This window comes from Augochlora pura, chromosome 4 (genome assembly GCF_028453695.1).
Source record: "Augochlora pura isolate Apur16 chromosome 4, APUR_v2.2.1, whole genome shotgun sequence".
Classification (NCBI taxonomy): domain Eukaryota; kingdom Metazoa; phylum Arthropoda; class Insecta; order Hymenoptera; family Halictidae; genus Augochlora; species Augochlora pura.
In genome coordinates this window covers 17,247,872-17,270,681 of record NC_135775.1, presented here as the reverse complement: position 1 = coordinate 17,270,681, position 22,810 = coordinate 17,247,872, and the positions used below count along the sequence as shown (strand labels likewise).

Genomic DNA, 22,810 nt, shown 5'->3' with positions numbered 1-22,810 from the left:
CTAGTATTTTAGTAAAATTGATTTAATGAATAACGAAAGTTGCAAGTATCGGAATCAGGGAAGTGTACTAAAATAGTATGATTTGATACGATTCTCTTGTTCTTCCCTAATTTGGCTTGTCATCAAAGCTTCGAGCAAGAATGAGCTCCCATTTATTGCTTTATTTTATAATTCATTTATTTCATTCATTTTTACCATTGAACAGTTTACAACGACAGTGATAGATGAAAACGAATTACATTTTGTCGAGCTATTTATTTTTCCTATATTTTCAAATCCTTCATATTTAGAAATCTTTTAGAGAATCTAATAAATAATACTTACCACGATGACAACATTAAATTCTATATATTTCATGTTTTTAGAAACTGTGCATGAAATTTTACAATTTTATGTATTCAGTTTGTTTATATCTTCTGGTAATAAAAAGGAAAAACATCATAATTGTTACAATCTTTCTCGAGTTATGAATAGTTCAACATCTTTTTAACTATAGATATTTATTCCCTTAAAGGAAATACAGCGACACATTATCAAAATTAGGGACAGAAGAATGTAAGAGGTAACTGAAAATGAGAGGTGTATATGTATACACGTGTAACTATGTCACTTATATAATCGTGGTGAAAGTACTTAGCGTACTTTCTTTTCGCACTGTTCTTCTCGGTTTAACAAGAGCAGCTTTGACTTTGTACGTTTACAAGATGGACGAATGCCTTAGTTTGCTTTGTTTAATTGCACAGTGCAAAGAAATTATTTCGCAATCTACCAGTATAGCAGTTCGAATAATTATTTTAACAAGATCGCTGTTTGAAAAATCTCTATCTAAAATGTGTCCGAAAAAGTAAGCGATAACGAAAATATATTATACAATTTTTTCGTAGTAATTATTTATGTTTTTCCAAATATTCCAAATATACAAAGAATCATAAAATTTACGAACATATTTTAGTGTTCACGAAAACTGCAATTAAAACAGCAAATTTTTACACAGGTCTGGGCGTATTTATTATTTAGCTTTTATTATGTAATATATTTCTTCCCATAAATATTAATCGTGCGAAATAGAATTTCAGTCAATTAGCAGATATTTAGACGCAAAAAATACTGTTCCAAATGCATATGTTTCCTGTGCATGTTGAGAAGATACTACTACAATTAATAAATTTTATTACTACAGCATAAATAACTATTTTCAATACATGTATTTATATATATGACGTCGAATAATTCTTAAAGTATGACTTCATAGAAACGACAACAATTCATCAGATATTTCCAATACTTTTTAAATTATTTTTACCCAGGTCTGTATACTCGTTATAACACGAAATATTGCGATTTTCCTCATAAAGAGTATACTTGTTAAAAACAGCTAACTGGTCGAACAGCTCATTTTCTTTTCAACAAATCCAGATTACTTACCCGTTCCACAACGATGAACGAACTTTTATTCGATAGCCAAGCAATGCAACAACGTCCTTGCGACTTCATATTAGATCCTTGCGACAAATTGCTTTTCATCGAACTCGTCTTTCTACTTCGGTACGCGAATATTTCTGTGCTGAAACGACTTTCCTCCCGGGAATAGTTTTCGAAAGGCGCGGGTTTCAAAGATAAATAAATCTTCTTACGTTTTCCTCCAGATAATTTAAGTGTCGCCCTTTGTAATTACATGGTATTATCCTGGGGAAACTTTTGCCAATAATTCCATTTACGTAAGCAGATTGCCTTGAGATACATTTTTTTGCCGCGCTTACTTCGACTAAGTACAGTAGTTCGAGCCTGTTAGGATAAAACCTATTTTTCCTCGTGCAGTTTTTACGTTCAATGTAGCAGCAGCGTAGCCTGAAATTTCAGAACTGCGTAACGAACTTTGGAAATTAATTAAAGAGATAACTAAGACGCGTCGCAATCGAGTTACGGAAGAATAACATTAACTCTTAGTTCTAATGAGATCAGGAATCTGATACTTCATGTTATTATATTGTTTTGTAATATTGTTTGAAATGTTATTTTAAATAACACGTTATTTTATCTTATAATTATTTCAATGGAAACATTATCATAATACTTTGAAATATTATTTGAAAAAGCATATTATTTTATTTTATAGTTATCTCAACGCCTGTGATCACTTTCCAGACAACATAATTTGGTCTAGTGTTCCAAATAGCATGCTCTTTTAGTTTATAATTGTCTGAAACCATTATTTCGGACAGTTGCGAAATTTTTTTGTACATTACACGAGGATCTAATCATCAGCACCAAATCTGATTAACACGGTCACCCTTATTAAAATTTCCAAATAAAAGTTTAAAGAAAATTCGAAATAACTCTTAAGAAAAGGTAAAATAAAAATCTCTTGATTCTCATGGAACAATGCATTTTAGTTCGACGAGAAATAAAATGAATAGAATAGACAAATATAACAGCAATTTCGAGGAAAATTGAAAATGTTGTTCACATGTCGATCCTATCGAACGTTGTACATACCTATGGATTGTCCCACTTCATCCTCCAAATTCAATTATCTTCGCAACTGTATAGCGGAAACGTGCACTGGTGTATTTTACTGGGGCAGACAATAGTACGATACCGGCGTGCAAAAACTTGTATGCAAAATTTCGATGTACGTATAGTAATGCCATCTAATAGGGAATATGCAGTTGCATCGGTTGGTATCAGAAAGTTACGTGACTCTAAATAAAAAAAAACTGGAATATGTCTATCTGTTCTCCTTCACGCGTTCACCTAGAAACAAATGAATTTCACAGTTCGCTTGTTAAAGGATTAATTGTCCGGAATATTTTTCGAGTAACGAATAGAGCCACGGATATTAATTGCATTTACATGGAGCAGCTTCAACAAGCGTTCGAAAAATGAGATACGGTAGAACTCCGTTTATTTGTACTCCATTTATCGAAACAAGGCCATGCTCGGTTGCCGATGCATGCACTCATCGTAACTAACAAGTTCAGTTAGAGAGGGGAATTAGCGATCTGGTACTATATGAGCTAAATGCATGGCTATCGAGAACATCATGTACACCGACAGTTGCGAATAAACGAAGTTCTATTATGTTCGCAGTTATTCGATAGCGCTTGTTCTATGCTCTTCATTTTGAGTATTAAAACGTTTACGTAGCCGTCTCTCTCTCCATCAGTCTGGACACAAATATTTCAATTAAGAAACACAACTATTTGCAGATAGTGTCGCCGTCAACTGTGTGACATATGCTTTATTTGTAATAGTAATTTATTTCTGTATTAAATAATATATTAGTTGAGATACTTCATTGACGAAGTTGCAGTACTCGGTTGAAATAATTATCTGCTTTGTTGCTCAAGGTTTTCCTGCTACCTGCGTGGCTTTGCGACACATGCCTTCTGGTTTCCCTCTCTACCTCGCCGTCAACCAATCCTCATTCAAGTTTCCTTTCAGAGAAAACTATAGAGAAACAGAAATTTTAACTCCAGACATTCGTATTCACGTTCTCATTCACACTCATTCGATTCGCTCTTATTCATCAGGCTTTCTGATTTAGAGTCTTAGCTCTCTTAGTTGTTATTGAGCTCGTCATTTTCTCGTTATTTCTCGTATAGTCTTGACGCACTACTCGTTCTCTCTCGGTCTCGTCAGTCAACATTTCGCGCTCTTAGACTGCTCTAGTCGGCCCCAGCTTCCGCTATAATCTTCTAGACAATCGATCGATCATAATATCCATGCAGTTCAATCAACTGTAAATACTTGAAAACGCACGATTTATTTTTCCAAATCAGTTGTTCATTTTTAATTAAATGGATGGCGATATTGTTTTATTCCATTACCCAGCGTCTCGACCTTACAACAACGACAGATAATTTGATAATGGCGGAGTATCGATATCAGATGCTCACACGTGTCACCAACAAATATAGACATATGAATTCAATGTCAGGTATTAACTAGACGATATTTTAATTCGAGATCTGCATTGAACCGAGTCTTGTTCTCTCTGTTTTTAAAAAAAAAATAATTTATCCCAGGATGTTTCATTTTTAAGAAAAAGCTGAAATTAGTAGCTAATTAAAGCAGAGAACTATTCATAACGAATTTAATGTATTAGGAAAGTTTGTTTTTTACTTAAATCTGTCGATATTCTCGCATCAAATTTCACCGTCAAATGCGTAGATCATACGCCATTTGAATTTTTGATAAACTCCAACATATGTTCGTACCTGTATCAAATCATGCTTATTTTATAGCCTGCATTAATTTGCAATATAGACTGATTAGTTTATGATTAGTTCATTACCTCACATGAATAGGAAAGTTTGAAACTGTCGATGCGACCGCTTGAACAAAATTGTTCAAATGTGATCCAGATTATTTGAAGTGTTATATTTTGAAGGAGAAGTTCTGCTTAAAACCATCCGACGTAAAAATTTCTTAAAATAAAATCGTTAAAAGCAAAAGAGTAACGAAATAACTCATTCTTCAAAATTGCTATTATCTCAAATGTACTGATATTATTTTTGTTATCAAATAACGTTCATATGCCTTCAAGTATTTACTTCTTATTTTCACTTCAAATAAAATTTTCCCCGATCTGCAATTATCAGTCTTAATGATCTTTTATTTTTCCTGTCACAGTTCACTGAAATTACAAAACTAGCCTCGCCATTGTTATGAAACAATATACGTGTTAGATGCGTTTAGAATTCGGAAGATTTAATGTTAAAAATCACAGTAACATGACGGCCATGAGAAATATATTCCTGAAATATGAGACAGCTATTTGCAGGGATAAGCTATATATTCCGCGACTCAGACATTTTGGAACTTCTCAGAACTCCGGCTGTTTATTGCAGTTACACTACTTTACAGAACAATTATTTGCGAAAGATAGTACAGTTCGTTTACTCACATGCAAGTGGTATTACGCGATTCTAGCAGCAAACGGCCCCCTCGGCTCAACGCGCAACGAATCCGTTTTTGTTGAACTATTATATCACAAGCAGGGCGTCTTTGCATACCTTGACAGTCTTATTAGAATATATTTCATACGTTATAACAGTTGTTCAAGTAAAACGCGAAGTGAGCTATTGCGTATTTCCGTGAGTCATGAGTTTATCAATGATCTGATAAATTCTGAATCCAATCTACAAGCAGGGATATCTTGATGAATAAAGTCGGCAGATAAAGCAGCGCCATTGTTAGGAAAAATAGAGATGTTTGTTCATCTGTTTTTCCATTCGTTTGGTTCTCTCACACTTTGTTATGTATTGGTGCGTGATCGTGTTATCAACCAATCGACAGAAGTGTATACTGTAAACTCGAAATCCTTGAATGGAGTAATGATATAGATTAATGTTGCAATCTTTGTAATCACTAATGGTACTCTTTCATTACTATATTTTTTTATTATTTTCTCAAACACAACACTTGTATAATACTACACACCTTCAACGGTTTCTTCTGATATTAGCACTTTCCAATTTCCTTTTAAATAATATTTCTGCTTTTATTTCTAAAATATTTTCGTAAAATGTGAAATTAAGAACTTACGTTTTAATATTTATGACAAGAGGAGAAATCGTGTCATAAACAGCCTCTTTACATTTTATTTTATTCCCGCAGACGTTAGAGAAGCTCTATTCTCTGATATGCACGTGACAGATGTGCAACAATGGCCATTTTAAATTTTCTTGAAGTAAACTATCGATGTTACATTTGCAAGTGTTTTCGTTCATAGTCGTAACCCTATAATATGAGAATAGAATGGGGTCGACGAAACCTCCTTGTCACAATTTTTGAAATCATCGTGAAAAGATTATTTTACGATTCATAAAATATCATAATTACGAAGGTAAAGTAAATGATAATAATGAACGCTTTAATATTCTCGTATATTTTCACGTTCTGCTATATATCTCTGTAAAATAATAAATTTATTATTCCGGAACATCTGCACAGGGAAAAGGGAAGAAATTTATAAATTGTACTGAATTCTTGGACTCCTTACGAATTTTACTTCTTATTATTAAATTGTGGATTTAAATTTATAGGTCAAACACGAAACTGTAGAGACATTAATAATAAATATTTAAGAATATTGTTATATTATTTTTAACTTGTCATTAATAAAAGAAGAAAAATATTACTTAGACTTAGACAATTTTCATTTCGCATAAAATACATTATTACAGTGGGAGTCACGTATTTACTTATGGACACAGGCATTTTCATCCTTTTATTGTATTATACATTCCACTCAAAATAGACAACTTGTTTCTATTATACCAGCAAATAGTACAACCAATTATCTATTTTTAATATTACTATCTTTCGTAGTTATCAAATTAGGACTGCCGTTTGAGTTTTACAATACCTTTTTGCATAACTGTTTCATCTCACGCATTGTTCCTTTTCATTCTCTCTTTCTCACTCCCCCCCAATTAAAACCTAAAACTTATAATTATATAATTATGTAAATTATATAATCGTATAATTTACAAGTATAGAGCAAAATTTTTTAATATACATATACTATATATTAAACTACATTTTTATACATTTCGAAAAGTATGAAAATAATACTTTGCAACTGTTTCAGTCTCGTTGTTTTTTAAATGATTACAATACCATGTCGTTAGGTGGAATTAATTAAAGATTGAATTCCCATGTTTCTCCGATGGTATTGAATAAATCCTGGATACCTTTCGGCTTTAACCTTTGTATTTTATTATCAACGCACGAGCATTTTTCCATTTATGGTACATTCCATTTATGGTTTTTAAAATCCGAGCACAAATGAATATTAATAAAAATTCATTGTATTAATACTTTCGGCAGATGGAACTTTCCAATCTGCGCAGAAAATCTATTTCTTATAAAAGAGTTCGCGGAAATAAGAATTTGCATACTTCAAGATCTTCAATCTAGTTCTAAATATGTAGTTATCAAACAATGTTTTTAATTATTTTTACCAAAAATGCTTGTAAATTCTCTTTTGATTCTGCTTTTTAATTCTGCTTTTAATAAACTCACTATGTGAATTGAAAATGTTCTTAGTGAATTGCAACGTCTAGCAAACAGGTAGAAATTACATTCTTTCAATTTGGCTGTTTTAAATTTGACCTACTCATTTTTTTTGTGATAAATGCGTAACGTCTAAATATATGAAGCAATTCTATATGCCAGCGAAAGAAATTCCGCGTCGGTGCTATCCGCATCCATACATCCGCAAACCGAACGTGCAACCTTGAACGATAACTTCATAGAATGTTTATTATATCTTTTGTCAGTCAGGCGCCTCACGTAGCATTTATCGGATCGAAATCAGATAAACTTCCTTTCAGCCGTGGACATAATTTCGAATCATTGTTCCTCCCGTTCGTTAAATGCACGTGAGTGCAGCACGTCGATCGATTCTTTCTAGATACGAGAGGATTCTTTTGTACTGCTGTACTTATTTAGCGAAACCGTTTTAAACGTTCTTGAACGGTTCTTACAGTCATTGTTTGTTCGAAATGCAGCGATATTTCAACGTGAATGTCTACTGCAAATCGATTGGCTTTAGAGATTTATAGCATCCGTTTTAACGTGGTCGTTTTCTTTTTAGGTGTGTTATCTGTTGTTTTATTAACATTTATGTGCTCCATCCACGATTGAGACAACATTTGTTCAGTTAATTTTCGTTTGTACTATGCTGTAACGCATGCTCACACTTCATATACGCGGAATGAAAACTAAACGCTAATTGTTTATGTTGTAAGAAAACCTGTCTGTATATTTTGCAGTGTTCCTAAGTATGTTCCTGTTGAACTATTGTAGATACATATAATAAATCCCGTTTTAGTTCTGGAGATTCTTGAATATCCAGTCGAACACTATATAAAATATATCTTCCAAATACTTGACGCAAATTGACAAAGTTTACACAGTTTTTTTAATAATACTTCTGTTTTAATCCGTAATTTTATATTAAATTTCTCGATGCTTTCACAGACACTTAGTCTCTATTATTTCACTTTATATTCGCAACCCTAAAATACACGATATACACGTATAAACTGTTCTAATTGTGCTGCTTTATTTTATATTTGTTCACTAATTTTCCAGTAATTTTAGATCAAATTTAATTAAATAAATAAGAAGTTTACGAAATTAAATAATTACTTAATTTCTTTATGACCTTTAGAAAATAAAAACATCAGAGGAATATAACAAATTATAAAGATATTTAGCAATTATTTCATTCAGTAAACGTAGTATTCATTCGATTAAATTTAATCCTTTAATCATTTTATTAAAATATAAAGTGAAGCCGCATTGTTAGAACAGTTTTATGCGCGTATCACGTTACCACCCTTTTCATAAATGATATGAATGACAAATATTGTATAATTTGATATGATGACAAATAAAAAAATGTAAACGTGCTAGGCGTCTAAAAACTTACGGTTACTACTCGCTGGCGTGCATGCCATTATGCAGGATTGACCAATAATAGTTAGTACTTTGAATATCTTTGGTTATTTCTGAAGGTACGAAGAAACTGTGTGAATTATAATGAATTATATATTTCAGTCTAGGATGGTCTATAATATCAGGATAAGAATCTTTTTACAGCTGCAAAGGTTTCGGAGACATCAAAATCATCTTCACCTTTTTATATATAGAACCGTGTAGCATTTTATACATTTGTTGATGCAGCTAGACAGCCTCTATAAAAAAAAGTATCGCAATAAACTGCTAATGCTTACTGAACCATCCTGGATACGTTAGAAATCTTGTCGGTATTATACCGACGGAAACCTAAACGTTCTTTTTATATTATTATCGTTACGCCAGACACACTTTTTTTTTTATTTGTTTGTTAATTGTACAATTAAAAATAGTTGAGCATGTTATTTAAGGCGTTGCCGTGGATACCGTCTGTCGGTCGTTGCTCTATCGACTTTTATTAAATTCACAACCCCTTTCACAGAAAAACAACCACGAAGCTTTATTGAGCCGACACCATGTTTAACAGCTCACTGAATATTTCGGATGCTGGAGCGGTTCGGCGATTTACACGACACCCTGGTTCTTTCCTTTTTGTTCCGTAGCTCGAATTTCAACTCGTCAGACCATATGATACATTTCCCATATGGGGTCCTTTTTGTTCGTTAGCTTGCAAACAGTTTTTGTGTTTTTAAGAGACGCGGAAGGCTTCCCTTTCGGCGCCGATTTTCCTGTTTGTGCCGAAACGCGTCACGGTTTTTGAATCTGTAACGTTAGCATTAATATTTCCGTGTTTCTCGATGTTCGTTGTATTTCGTCGAAAATTTTACCAATCGACTGTATTAATTGTATTAACTACCTGGCTAGCTACATCTACCGTAGAACAGTGTTGAGTTTTAATAATTAACGAGATTAGAGATTATCACGGTTTTAATAATAACGCATTAAAAACATTGACGAAACGTATTGATAATTTTGTTTCTCTTCATTCAATTTTCATTATTGCTGTGAATTGTTAAATAAAATGTATAAAAGTATAAAGCTAGATTATGGGAAAAGAGAAGTAGTTAAAAGTCTTAAACGAGATAAGAAGAAGAGTTCAGATCAGCCGACAGCACGGCTTTTTTTAGATAATCGTGATATAGTTCGCGCTGCTTCCAATTTCACTAAATTATTGACTGAAATGAAAAGGGAGTGTCGATCGAATGTGTCGGAGAGTATGATTGACAGGTGTATTGCGGGATCGCGGTATTATTATAAGAGCAGAAACGACATCTCCCGGTACTAAAGGTTAAAACATGCAGACGAGGACGCGAGACTCTTTTGTTTCGTGCAAACTCGAATAGAAATACAGGAAAAGACAAAAGCAATTTCGTACGGCAAAGAGAAACGAATATTGCACTTTTTCCTGTAGCTTTCATATCAAGCAAACCGATCGGTAGGTTGTGAATTTTATATGATAAAAATGACTATATGAAATACCAAAGTGTAAACGCATTGGACTGCCTTCTTTCCAATTTGTTGAGATTATTCAAAGGAAAGCTACGTTTATATTTAATTCCTGTTTCTTAAAATTGAATTAGAAAATATTTATGTCGCATAAAGATTTGTGGTCTGTTGATCAGTGTTCGTTATGCGGATTACAACTGGAACCGTATTGGACAAATCAGAATGGTGAAAATTTCATTTTTATGTAGGACAATGGTTCGGTTCCTATAAGTCAGCCCACCTTTTGCGGTCTTAGCATGCGCCTGAATTATTTAAGAAGCTTAAAATAACCCTATGTGACCTTACCTATATACGAGAAATTTCTTTAACACTAATTCGTCCCTCCACGCTAAAATTACACCTTTCTCTTCGCCGCTTAAATATTTCCCGCTGTGTCATTGTTTAAAATAAGCGTTCGACGTGTTCTCGTCGTTTAATCATATCCAGCTGAAATTTATGTACGAAGTAAAAATTAAAAAATTTTTATGAAAGAGAATCAACATAACAAAATATGCTTGAACCATCGTGCAACGTAATGAATTTAGATTAAAAAATATAATAAATCGGCATTACAATTTCGAAATACGATTTAATGCGTTTTTGTTCGTGTTAATTTTCATTGTTTGTTACGCCCTTTTCGCAATTATTAATAATTTTTGTATATCCTTACTCGAAAGCCTTATTAGAATTATGTATTTTATAATAATAAGGAATACATAAGAGAATTTCTCACTCGAACATTTTTCTAACTACAATAACTAAAAGAAATTGAAAATAAGTCATTTCAACCTGTTCAACAATTTTAGCGTCATGAAACCTAAATAATTATAATTTCATCTGAAATGCAGATTGACGTACGAGCATCAAATTTAACTCTCATATTATTACTGTGGTAATAGAGCGGCTATTTCCAATTTGTCTTTAACACTTGAAGCGAACGTCGTCCACATATAGGTGATGAAACTATTTTCTCAGATTTAAAAATGAATTTTTAATTTACGAAACGTAAGAATATTTAGAATGTAATGGCTGTCATGCAACCAATCAAAAATATAATTGATATAATTTTTCTGTCTTAATTTGTTAAATAGGATACTCTAAATTCTGTAAAATTCTGATCAAGGCGTCAACGTTAACGAAACTGTTCTACCAGTAAATTTTGATCTTCTTGGATAATTTTTGGTTACAAAGAGAACCGTTACCAGCCTATTTTTCTTGTTTCAGCTCAAGAAAGTCTTCATTATCAAGACCTTCATTTGATAAAGCAATATATTATTTTATCTTTTATCTGATAATAAATACATGTTATTTGATACCTTCACACGCGCCGCAATTTTGTAGAATTATATTTTAAAAGATCTAATTATCTGGGTCCTCGTGCACGGGGGGCTTGCACTGGTCTGCCTCTATGCCTTTCAATTTTAAACAGCTCTACGCTTTACGCACACGGTTTATGCAGTCAAAATTAATCCTTTTATAGGTCCTATTTATCTTTCTACACTTCAAATTAATCCTTTCACGGATCGTATTCACCTTTTTGCAAATCAAATTAACTCTTCCGTGGGTTTTATTCATCTTTTCACAAATCGAATCGAATATCAAATATTCGATTTTTATATTCATATATGAATTTCATTACTCATAATTACAGAGAAGCGAATTTAATTTGCAAATGGGCGAATTGAATTTGCGAAACGTGTATCAATAATAATTGGTATACATAAGTAACAAGCAAATAATTACTGCCACCGAGTTTGCTAAACTTTCCGTAATTAGGATTGGTTGAAAATGTTCCTAACTGAAATAAAAACACAAATTTGGGACATAAAGATACAGCGATGTGAATAATTATAGATGCAAAGGAATTTGTACACTTTTACTGACGTTTAAATAAAAACATAACAAAACATCAATTTTATATATTTCTAAATTAGAAATAGTAGACAACATAAATAAAGTTTTGTTAGCGTTTAAATATCATTAAAAAATGTAAAAGTTAGTTTGAGTTCATAGTTATTCAAAGCACTTTAGAATGTAGATGACCACCATTAGCTGAGACAACCTGTGTATTAAAAACATACTTAACAAACTATCATATTTGTACAATTCTATATTTAATGCTATATTTATAATGCTATATATTTCTATAGAAATAATAAAAATCAGAAATATACAAATAGGATATTTCGTTAAGTTTTTATTGAGATATCAATAACAATGTAAACGTCAGTTTATAAATATGCATGCCACTGCGTGTGAAAGATCACGAAGTGTACCAAGTACAATGTTGTTGAACATAATAAAAAATAACGGCTTACACTAAAACTCTTATTCTAAGTCCACTAGACAAATTTTACCCCTTGCCATAGCATTTTTTTCATAACTATAATGATCGCGTTCTTTTATTGCAATAATTTCTCAGAAGAAAAAACGCAATTTATATTTATTGTATACCTGCATTTACTTATCTTTTTTTTTAAATAACAATGACAACAAATTCGAACTTTATTCAGACTAAAAAAACGGAACAACATTCATAGTTAACAGGTTATTGTCAGAAATCTCCGCCACGTGCCAGACTCGTCCAAAATATAGCAAGAGATTAAAGAATAATTTCAATCTGGTTTCAGTGCTACGGTGCACATTACTGTCGTCGATGTGAACGAGTACGCGCCGCAATTCCTGCAACCAGCCTATGTCAGCACTGTGGACGAAGGCCGTTTGTACGAAGAAGTGGTCCGGGTCGAGGCGTCTGACAGAGACTGCACCCCCAAGTTCGGCGACGTATGCAAATACGAGATTCTGACCGCCGATCAGCCGTTCATCATCGACAATGAAGGAGCCATCCGGAACACCGAACCGCTGGATTACGAACGTTCGCACAATTACATCCTGAGCGTGGTGGCGTACGACTGTGGCATGAAACAGTCCGCACCGGCCATGGTAACTGTTAAGGTCAACCGTGTATGCGCGCCCGGTTGGAGAGGAATTCCAGAAAGGGTAGATTACGCTGCCGGCGTCGGTTCCCAACCGTTGCTGCCTTCCGCCAGGCTGGATCTCTGCGACGCTCCCTGTATATTGCGCAACGTCCGAGCTACATTAACCCTTGCTACCGACCATATAGGGAAAGGTTGCGACCGTGACACGTATGGCGTACGCAGCCAACGCAAACTGTGCGGCGCTTCTCGCGACAGCGTTGACTTGTTACCGACCCCTGGGCCTACCACTTCCTGGACAGCGTCTTTGTCCCGAGACGAAGGCAGGGAGGCGGACGAGATCTTCGAGTTCGATGGCGTCGATTCTGCTGCTATAGTGCCCAGCGATGTGCTCGAGCACACACTGGCCCAGAAGTTCACCATCGGCGTATGGGTGAAACACCGTCCTCGTCCCAGACAAGACCCACACGTGAAGGAACATATCCTCTGCGCGGCCGACGATCATAGTATGCTTCCACATTCGTTTCTTCTTGTTCCGTAAACGGAGTTAGAAATTCGCTTTTTTGAAAAGGAACATCTAAATCTCGTAGAATTTGCCCAGGATTGAAAATTTGTAACGACTTTCTTCAAAATGGACCTACGTTTCTGCAAAAAAGAGAAATTTAAGTTTTAATTTATTTGTTCGTGTAGGAGAGTTGCGTTTCTATGGCGTTACGGGTTCTCAGTTATAATATTTTCGTTCTCGTTCCATTTTTTAATTTTAAATATACTCCCTTTATTCCCTCCCACAATTTTTCCCTATTTACCGTGTCAAACGCCGCTTTTAAATCAACGAAGCACGCGTATAATTTACCTCCTTTCTTCTTTAACTCCCTCTCTATCACATGTTGTAAAATATAAATGTTATCTATCGAATATACTCGATATATTAAATGCTATTAATAATTAAAAATTAATAGGTGCAATATAAAATAGTGCTAAGACTGAGATTAAACTAAGATTAAAGGAATATAAGACTTATTAAAATTACTGGAGGAAGATGTAAATTGTTTTTGATTAGCGACATGGAAAGTACGTATTTAAAATGAATGATATAATGGAAATAATGGGATCTCTTAAAAGCACAATCCTTTTTTATACTTCTTAACTGTAGAGTAAAATTTTTAATTTGTATTTCTCCTTTTCCTTCTAAAAACCTGTAAAGATATTTTTATACTGAATACATACTACGAGATTTCGATTTTCTTCTTCAAAAAGCAATCTCCAAGAACATCGGGTTTCTTTCTCAGTCTTCAATTACGTGCCACTAATCACTGTCTCACCTTACAGAAATGAATAGACACCACTACGCCCTGTTCATCAGAAACTGCAGACTGATTTTGCTACTCAGACGCGATTTCTCGGAAGGTGACCCCAACATCTTCCGACCTGCCGAATGGCGATGGAAGCTCGGCCAAGTGTGCGACGACAAGTGGCATCACTATGCTGTCCAGGTCGATTTCCCGCACGTCACCCTGTACGTCGACGGAGAAGAATGGCGAACCGACGAGAAGAACCCGGAAGTGATCGACGACTGGCCGTTGCATCCCGCGAAGGGCGTCAACACGACCCTGGTCGTTGGCGCTTGCTGGCAAGGCTCTGACAACAAGACCAAACACCATTTCCGCGGATATCTTGCCGGACTCTCGGTACTGGTTGGTCGAAACGAAAAGCCGGACGTATTGTCTTGCCTGCGTCGTTGCCAAGAAGGTATTCGCGTACCATCCATGGACCTGCTACAACCGGGAACCCAGTTGCTGGCTAATTCCGATCTAACCGAGGTACGAATCGATGGGGATAATCGCACTAACGTCGAAACGCTTCTCCGGCGTATCGGTTACTCGAACTCCAGACGCTTCCCAACACCAGGCCGCCGTAATTTCCACTTAGAGACAACAATTGTATGCGAAGGCAGCGAGAACAATCCGCTTCCGGTGCCGACCGTTCAATCGTACGTTACTGTCTTGCCGCCGCCGCGTCCGGGCATCACCGTGAACGGCACCGGTTACGTAGCTAGAGAGTACGCAGATTTCCGTTTAGGAGTACGAGTGTTCCCGGACGCTCGTGTCACCGCCGGTTCCGCAGCTAGGTTGGATGCGTGTGCCGTCAGCGTTTATCCGAGTCTGAATCCCGACCACGAGAGCTTAGGTCTGCCTGGTGACGCTCTACGTAGATTCCATTCTATCACCGCGCGTGTCGACCGTGACGGCGTTGTGCTGTCGGGGGCGGACACGCCGTACAACTATCAGCAACTGATTCGCTTGATCATGTACACGAACCGCAAGCCGGCTTACTACCTCGATCGCGTCTTCAAGCTCACTTGCTCCGAGCTGAGCGGTCGCTTCGCGAGCAACGAGTACGTGCAAACGCTGGCCGTTATTCATCCGAAAGAGAAGACCACCGTTGTTCCTCACTCGACCCCGGACGAGCCACCCATAGCTAGAATCATGGAGCCGGTTGCAGGACACGCACAGTTGTCTCCTCATCACGCAGATCTGCCGGAGGAATACGCAACGACCGTACTCCGCGAAGGGGCCAGAGGCTTCGGGGCTGGTGGTAGTCATGCCGTAACGATTGTCGTCGCCGCTTGCATCTGTTTCTTGCTCTTGATGGCGGTGGTCGGCGCCGCCAGGGTCAGAGGAGCCGCAAAACGACGACGATCCGCTGGCGATGAATTGGCTGCCGAGACCGAGATGGCCTGGGACGATTCCGCGCTTGCTATCACCGTGAACCCGATGGAGAGGCTCACGGAACACGACTCTCATCACCAGAATCAGAGAGACGACGATGTCGATGATTCCGGAAGCTCCGACTCGGAGGACGGATCGTACAGAGACGACGACCTGGATAGCTCCGACTGCGAAAACGATTGCGAGCTGAGCAACGGTCGGCATCGCGGTCACACTTCACCTCATGAATTGGAATGGGATCATCGTGATGTTTAAATCACTACCCTCCTCTGCATTCACCATCCCCTTTCTTTGTATGGTGATTAAGTGGAGTACTAGCTCACCATTGCTTTCCATTGTTCCCGTTCGAATGGTCATTATTTTTTTCAATTTCTTTTCTCTCTCTCTCTCCATCTATCTATCTATCTCTTCCTCTCACCCACTCTCGCAACGCTTCGCAATTCATATGAAAACGCATACGCTAGCCTACCAGCGAGCTTCGAGTAAATTACACGAATCGTTCTAATACACCTTTCGCGGTAACGTTCGAATGTCGACGTTATCCTTTTAAAGATATTTCGATTTTTGATAAACCGATTCGATATTTTTATGCAACCGCGGAAGCGTAAAATCGTATTATAATATCCGTCCCCATACATAACATTGGCATCATGAAACGTAAATGCACCAACTAGTTAGTACTCTCCTTAACAGCCAGCAAAATTTGTAAGAGTGCGGGACGCTTTATCGAATAGTTAAACTCTTTGTATCTACGACATGTCGCTGATGTTGTTAGATGAAAGAAACACGTGAAAAAAAAAAGAAATGAAATACTTAACGTTTACCGAGAAACGATTCTCGGTAAATATGGAAAAGAATTAATTTATATTTGTCATTCATTACTGCTAATTCTAATAATATTATTACAGCTGCTATTATTATTATTATTATTACAACTATTATTATTAATATTATTATTAATAATATTATTATTTTTATTACTATTAGTAGTAGTAGCAGGACAAGGGAACTTTTTTATACTCTTAACTGTCTCTTTTGACATTTACTCTATGTTTATTCTATTCCACTATTTACTATGATAAATTTTACTGACGTCGGCTATATTTCGCTATCATTAATTGTAATTCTAGTTGATGCGCAGGACGGCCCGATAAAACGTATTTGGAATTTTCGCAACTCTAATTTCAATCGAACTCGTTCTGTCTTACGTTTGAATGAATTTCGAAGTCAACATTTGATCTCATAAATGTATATTTTTTAATTCCTGACCAGACCGTGTCTCCTGTGTTGGAGAAACGTTCTCGCGTCTAGTATTCAAAACAGAAATGGAGTAATTGGGAAGTATGTAAAAAAAAGAAAATCATTCTGGATCGGTACCGCGTGGGTTGAGCTGAACCTAGACCATGGTAGTTCATACCTCCCAGTTTTCACAATCTTTATTTTGTAAGTGAAAACCTGTAATAATTTGCACAATGTTCCTTCCTAATCAATCTATAAACTCTTAGCTCTTAGTGAGGACATTGCCGCGCATCTTATGATAGTGCTTCACCATTAAGTACGGTATAATATCATATCTGTATACATGTGTACGCATGCATATAGATTTGTATGCGAATCCGTTGCGTATACAGACTGTATGGAGTACATGTGTATGTGCATGAGACACGTGTACTTACATATACATACAGTGTCCGATCATTATTCTGTGGTGAGCAGCCATCTGCGCGAGGAAACAGGAGCAAAATGTGACTATTCTAAATAATGCGCAGCGATCAACCTTTTCTGAGGTATCGTTTGTTATTTTGACTCGGAGAATAATTATTGTGCAATCACTCTTTTCATAGAGAAACTGATTTTTACGTGCCTTTATGCAAATTAGTCTGTTGAATTCTACTCTATATTTTAATAGCGAAACTCGAAAGCTGATTTCCCATCAGTAATCTCGCATGTTAGGTGTACCGCCCGGTAAAGCTCTCGGAAGCAACTGCTCTACTGTTGTTGTATTTTAAACATTACTGTTAGAAATGGCATAGGTGTTAAGCGACGAGCGCGCATAGAGATATCGGTGATACTTAAACCGGCTGATTCGCGAGCCGGCGGTAATTTACAGTCCGATCGGTTCGATTTCATCGTCGCCCACGCGGGCGACGCGGACTTAAAAAATCGCTCGACGACCGAAAAACGCCGCGAACACGTGCAATGGATCCGGCAAGATAATTCAAAGTCTCGATGGATGATCTCGTAATTGACTGCGCATTTATACTCGCTACGAAGTAATGAAAGGATCTTGTGTATGTATTTATGTATTTAGAGTTATACCGACCGATCGAATATTTAGTACTGAAAGTTTGTGTACGGATATCTATATTCATAGAAACTATATGAACAATTTATTTTTCCAACGAGCATATCATATCATTTTTATAAGGGATTTGTCGAAAGTTTGAAAACTTTTCGTAAAGAGCTCCTACATAGCTACACGCTATCGTGATGTTACTTGCCATAATCGCGACTTATTTTTCTCATCCCTCTTCGACGAATGAATTATTTTCATTGTTTCTTCTAGCGTTCGAACGCAGGTGCGCACGCTATCTTTACACGTTTTATAAGCTCGGACTCAAGGAGAGAAACGCGAATGGCGCTTCGAGCGTTTGAAATTGTCGCTGAAAAAAAGAGCAGAACGGCGAACAGAACAATTAAAAGGAGAAAAAAAAAAGAAAATAGGCGAACGCTCGCTAAAATGATGCGCGAAAGAAACTTCTATACGTATGTATATCGCTGACATTATCTCGTCTGTTTTCGTTGTCCGATGCATTCAGACGCGATGCACATCTCTCTCGATTGGTTCTCGTTATCTTCCACGCGACTAGACCACATAAGACACAAAGCCACGACTCTCGAATCTCTAATTTTGATCTTATATTTCCTCGCTTCACGGTTTCTGCGGCGTTAAGTTTACTCCTCGGGAAAATTGAAAAAAAAGAAATAAAACAGAGCCATCGACTCGACCGTTCGACACAGATTTTGCTTATGTACAGTAGAACACTCGGGAAAACGATCATATAATACAGTGAAGACAAATGGTTTCGTTCATTTCACGGGAGAATCCCCCGCACACTTGCCAGACACCATGAACATCCGTTCCGAATGGATCACGAGCATTCATTCGACCGCGAAATTCGATTCTATTTGATACATTCCTCCACGATCGCACAATACCGCCAGATCCTTTCTTGAGTCTTTTACACGGCATAAGTATGATAACTAAAGAATACTGCACAAAAACGGGGAACGCTGGCTTAGCAGAGCGTCGGAGATTGCGCGGCGAACATGAATCGCGGTGGATTCTGTGTCGGAAGTCGTCCCCGGCGAGGACACACACTACTCGGAACTGGCGCGGCGCGATGATTGCGCGGCGAGGAGGAAGCGTTTCTATTGTTGCTCGGTCTAACGAGTCGTTTGGAAAGAAGATGTCAAGAAGCCTCCCCTCTCTCGTCTGGTAACGACGATATCCGTGAAACAGAAAAAAAAAGATGGAAGGACGGAAAACAAGAAAGGACGGAAGGGAAAGAACACGACAGAACAAAAACAGAAGGGAAAGCGACACCGCTACAACCTAACTAGGTGTACACATTTGCTCTAAAGATGTACTTAATTATTAATTATGGGAAAGAAAGGAACTACACAGAACAAATCCAACTAGATTATACTATTATAATATATATTATACATAAAAATATATCTAAGCTGTTTGCAAATGATGATATAAAAAGAAAATGAAAAGAAACAGAGAAGAGAAGGTATGAATTTGTAATGTACTATTGTATTTTGTAGGCAGCTAGCGTACGTATACATATGCACATGTACCCGTGTATGTATGTTTACGTATATAAATATACATACTCTTCGACATTTACACGTACCGTTCGCCTAAATAGTCAGCAGAATACATATTTTGAATTTTACCACAGCGCGGGCCGCGTCGACCGCGGGAACGGTCGTCCGCGACCCTTTCGGATCGCGTGCGATCCGAATTGGTCACGAACCTCCGGTCCCCGTGAGAGGGGCTCGATTTTTCGAACTCTGTTAGGGGCACCTGGGGCGCAACAGACAGATACACACGAATACGTTCACCACCGATCCGTAAAGAAAATGTGCGGTACGTAACATCTCGTTTTCCTTTAAGAAAAAAAAAGAAACAAAAGGAAAACGAGAATCGCCTGAGAAATGTGCGTGCGTAAGTGCGTGGCGTAGTCACGTGTCTGGAATGATTCGATGTTCTAGAGCTGGAAAGCGTGGGAAATGAGGAAGCCAATCCTACGGTGACGTTGTAATGAATGAAATAAATCAACTACCGACTAGCTAGGCCGTAAACGACAGATTACGAGCCGACTAAATTCCCTCCCATCGCAGATTGATTGTGTGTTAACTAATAAGATTAAGTAATTGATATAGTACAGTTAAGGAATTTAATTAATATGAATAACGATACTATCAGTACGCTAAGCACGTTTCAGAAGTCGTAACGTGGAGTTATAACTAAGGAGAAGGTTTACGACACGGATGTCTGTATTTTTTTTTGTTTCTTCTTCGTTTTTTCGGCTCAACGTGACACACTGAGTTGCTCGGCGCGTCTGCACGGGACGCACAGAAATGTCAACTTACCTTGTTATTCCGCAACTGAAGAATCGTTCGACAAAAGAAATATTAGCAATAGACTATATACACGTGACATACACACAGAAGACACTGAACACGCGGCCGCATATACACGCTGCACAGGCTAGGAAAGTGAAATACTATCTATAACGACATATTATAAATAATATTAAGACGTCAACTGTATTTGTTTAATAAAGATGTACATTCGAAAAAGCGAATTCACTGTTTCTCTGCTATCGGTGGACACGATTAGGTTTTATTCTTTCGTCTAGGTCTAATCCGGCTCTAAATAAAAAATGCAAAGGAGAACGTGAAAAATTAAAATCTTACTAATAAATGAAACAGAACTACAACGTTGGGATCACCTATGATCCCGGTATATCAACAGTAAATCGTTCATTTGTTTGTCAAACGAAAAATTGTTAAAATAGCTTTCAAACCATAAGTTCTGAAGATTTTTTTATGTCGTCTAAGTTTATCATTAATTATTAACGTTTCGGCTCGCAAAAAATATTAAAATTCTGAGACTCTGAATGAGAAAACTGATTTATTGCAATCTTGATCATTTGACTACCGTTGATATCTATTGTGTTTAATACATTTTACAAACATCGAAATAAATGATAATCAATAGGTGTAAATACCAGTGAATAAGGTGGGTAACGTGTAAGTTTTTAATTACAGTTTTAAGTTTTTTATGGTTGCCTATGTTGTGTGTAGTCTAGCATTAACATGGTGGAATTCATTCCTTTCCCATCTGTTCATGAAGGGTTTCTTTCACGCAGGGCTACGTGTAATCGATCAAACTATTGATTATAATACAATTACTGCTGTTAGTTGACCCCCATTTAGAACATTACTTTAATATCTTACTATACGCAAAATAGAATCTTTCAAGGATGAAGTTCCGTTCAGGAGTATGATGTTTGTGTTGGATAGGATGATCAAAAATTGATTTTACATTTTGAATTCTTAAATTCATTTTTTATCGCCAGTAACAATTTGCTCGAATAATAAACAACTGATTTGCTATTGTCGCAATGAAGCATAAAATTTTACATATTACCGTCTTCCAAATTTCGAGATTTTCCAATTTACTGTCACTATACATTGCCGCTGTTAATTTTTCGTCTGTAAAACAAGATTTTGCTTCAATTGGAGATTTTAATCATTTTTTTATGGAATGTTATTACGGGAACCCTGAAATTTTCTTATATATAAAATATATTCTTCACATGTGTCACAATATTTATAACAGCTTGTTATTTTCAAAGTGTATGCAAATTTGTTAATTCAATACATCTATATAAATTTGAATAATACAGCCGAATCCTACTATTCAAGGGTTAAAATAGTTAGTATAATTCTAAACGTTCTGAGTGCACGTTTTAAAATATCAGGAGAATTCTTTTAAGAGAAATCACACGACTAATGGTATGGCCTGAAACTCTTCGAAATTAAGATAAAGTACATACCTGCTTGAAACTTTTACGAAGCATTGATGCTAGAAGTACGTCACTAATGATAGCACTGTATAAATATGAAAATCCAATTTCTTGAAATAATACGAGAAAATGGTACGTTACTTGGTTCATTTGTCTAATTAAATGTTATTTTTCTTTAATTAATTATATTTGTTTTTACCTTATAGAAAAGTATTATAATGACATTAATATGTATTTTTTTTCAAAATGATATTTTTTTTACAGCTAAATTTCTTGTGATGGTAATTTGTATTGGTTTATTTGAAAGATATTAGTTAGAAATCTGATTTGCAACGAATTTAATACATCTTATGGACTGATCCCACCTTTAAATTATGAAATTATTTTAATTAAATAGTATTTACTAGACCCGTGCTTCTCAAACTATTTCATCTAGGAAACTTTACTTTACCCTCTCATATTTTATATATGTATTTGTCGTTTTTATACTCGAAAACACCTTATTCAAAAACATCATTTGGTAACCCATTTAATTGATCTTTTTTATTGTATTTCATAATAAATTTCAGTTTACTTACCTACTTCTTTCTCCATAAAATTATTGTTTTTTAGATTACATATTCAATAAAAAACACTAACACTCTTTATAAATGTCGGAATATTTTATTTCTGTATATATATATACTATAGTATATAATACTATATACACATATATATAAATATATGTATATATATTTATATAGTAAATAGTATACCGTGTACGATATATACATATATAATATTTAAAAATTATATATTAAATATTTTTAAATGAAAAATCTCTGACATGTTAACAGCATAAATTGCACGTTTACATAACTGCTGGCTCGTATTTTGGAATTTTAATAAATTTCTATTAAATAGATATTAATTTAATATTTTTTGTATATACTCAAGTATGTATTGTATGTATATTTACAGTTAAACGTGCGACCTGTAAAATGTAAACAAACATATTCATTAGGGATTAATATAAATAATTACATAGGACATTTTCCTAAATATAAATTAATAGAATGTA

General features: G+C 35.8%; 1 protein-coding gene across 1 annotated transcript in view; it reads left to right on the top strand.

Annotated features, from left to right (window-relative positions):
* Cals (calsyntenin 1) overlaps nucleotides 1-20,523 on the top strand; it is a 46,558-nt gene extending 26,035 nt beyond the window's left edge. The window contains exons 3-4 of the mRNA XM_078177618.1: nucleotides 12,609-13,420; nucleotides 14,244-20,523. Coding sequence (XP_078033744.1) covers nucleotides 12,609-13,420; nucleotides 14,244-15,898 — 2,467 coding nt within the window. The 3' untranslated portion in view covers nucleotides 15,899-20,523. The remainder of the gene's footprint in view (nucleotides 1-12,608; nucleotides 13,421-14,243) is intronic.
* Nucleotides 20,524-22,810: the final 2,287 nt, after the last annotated feature.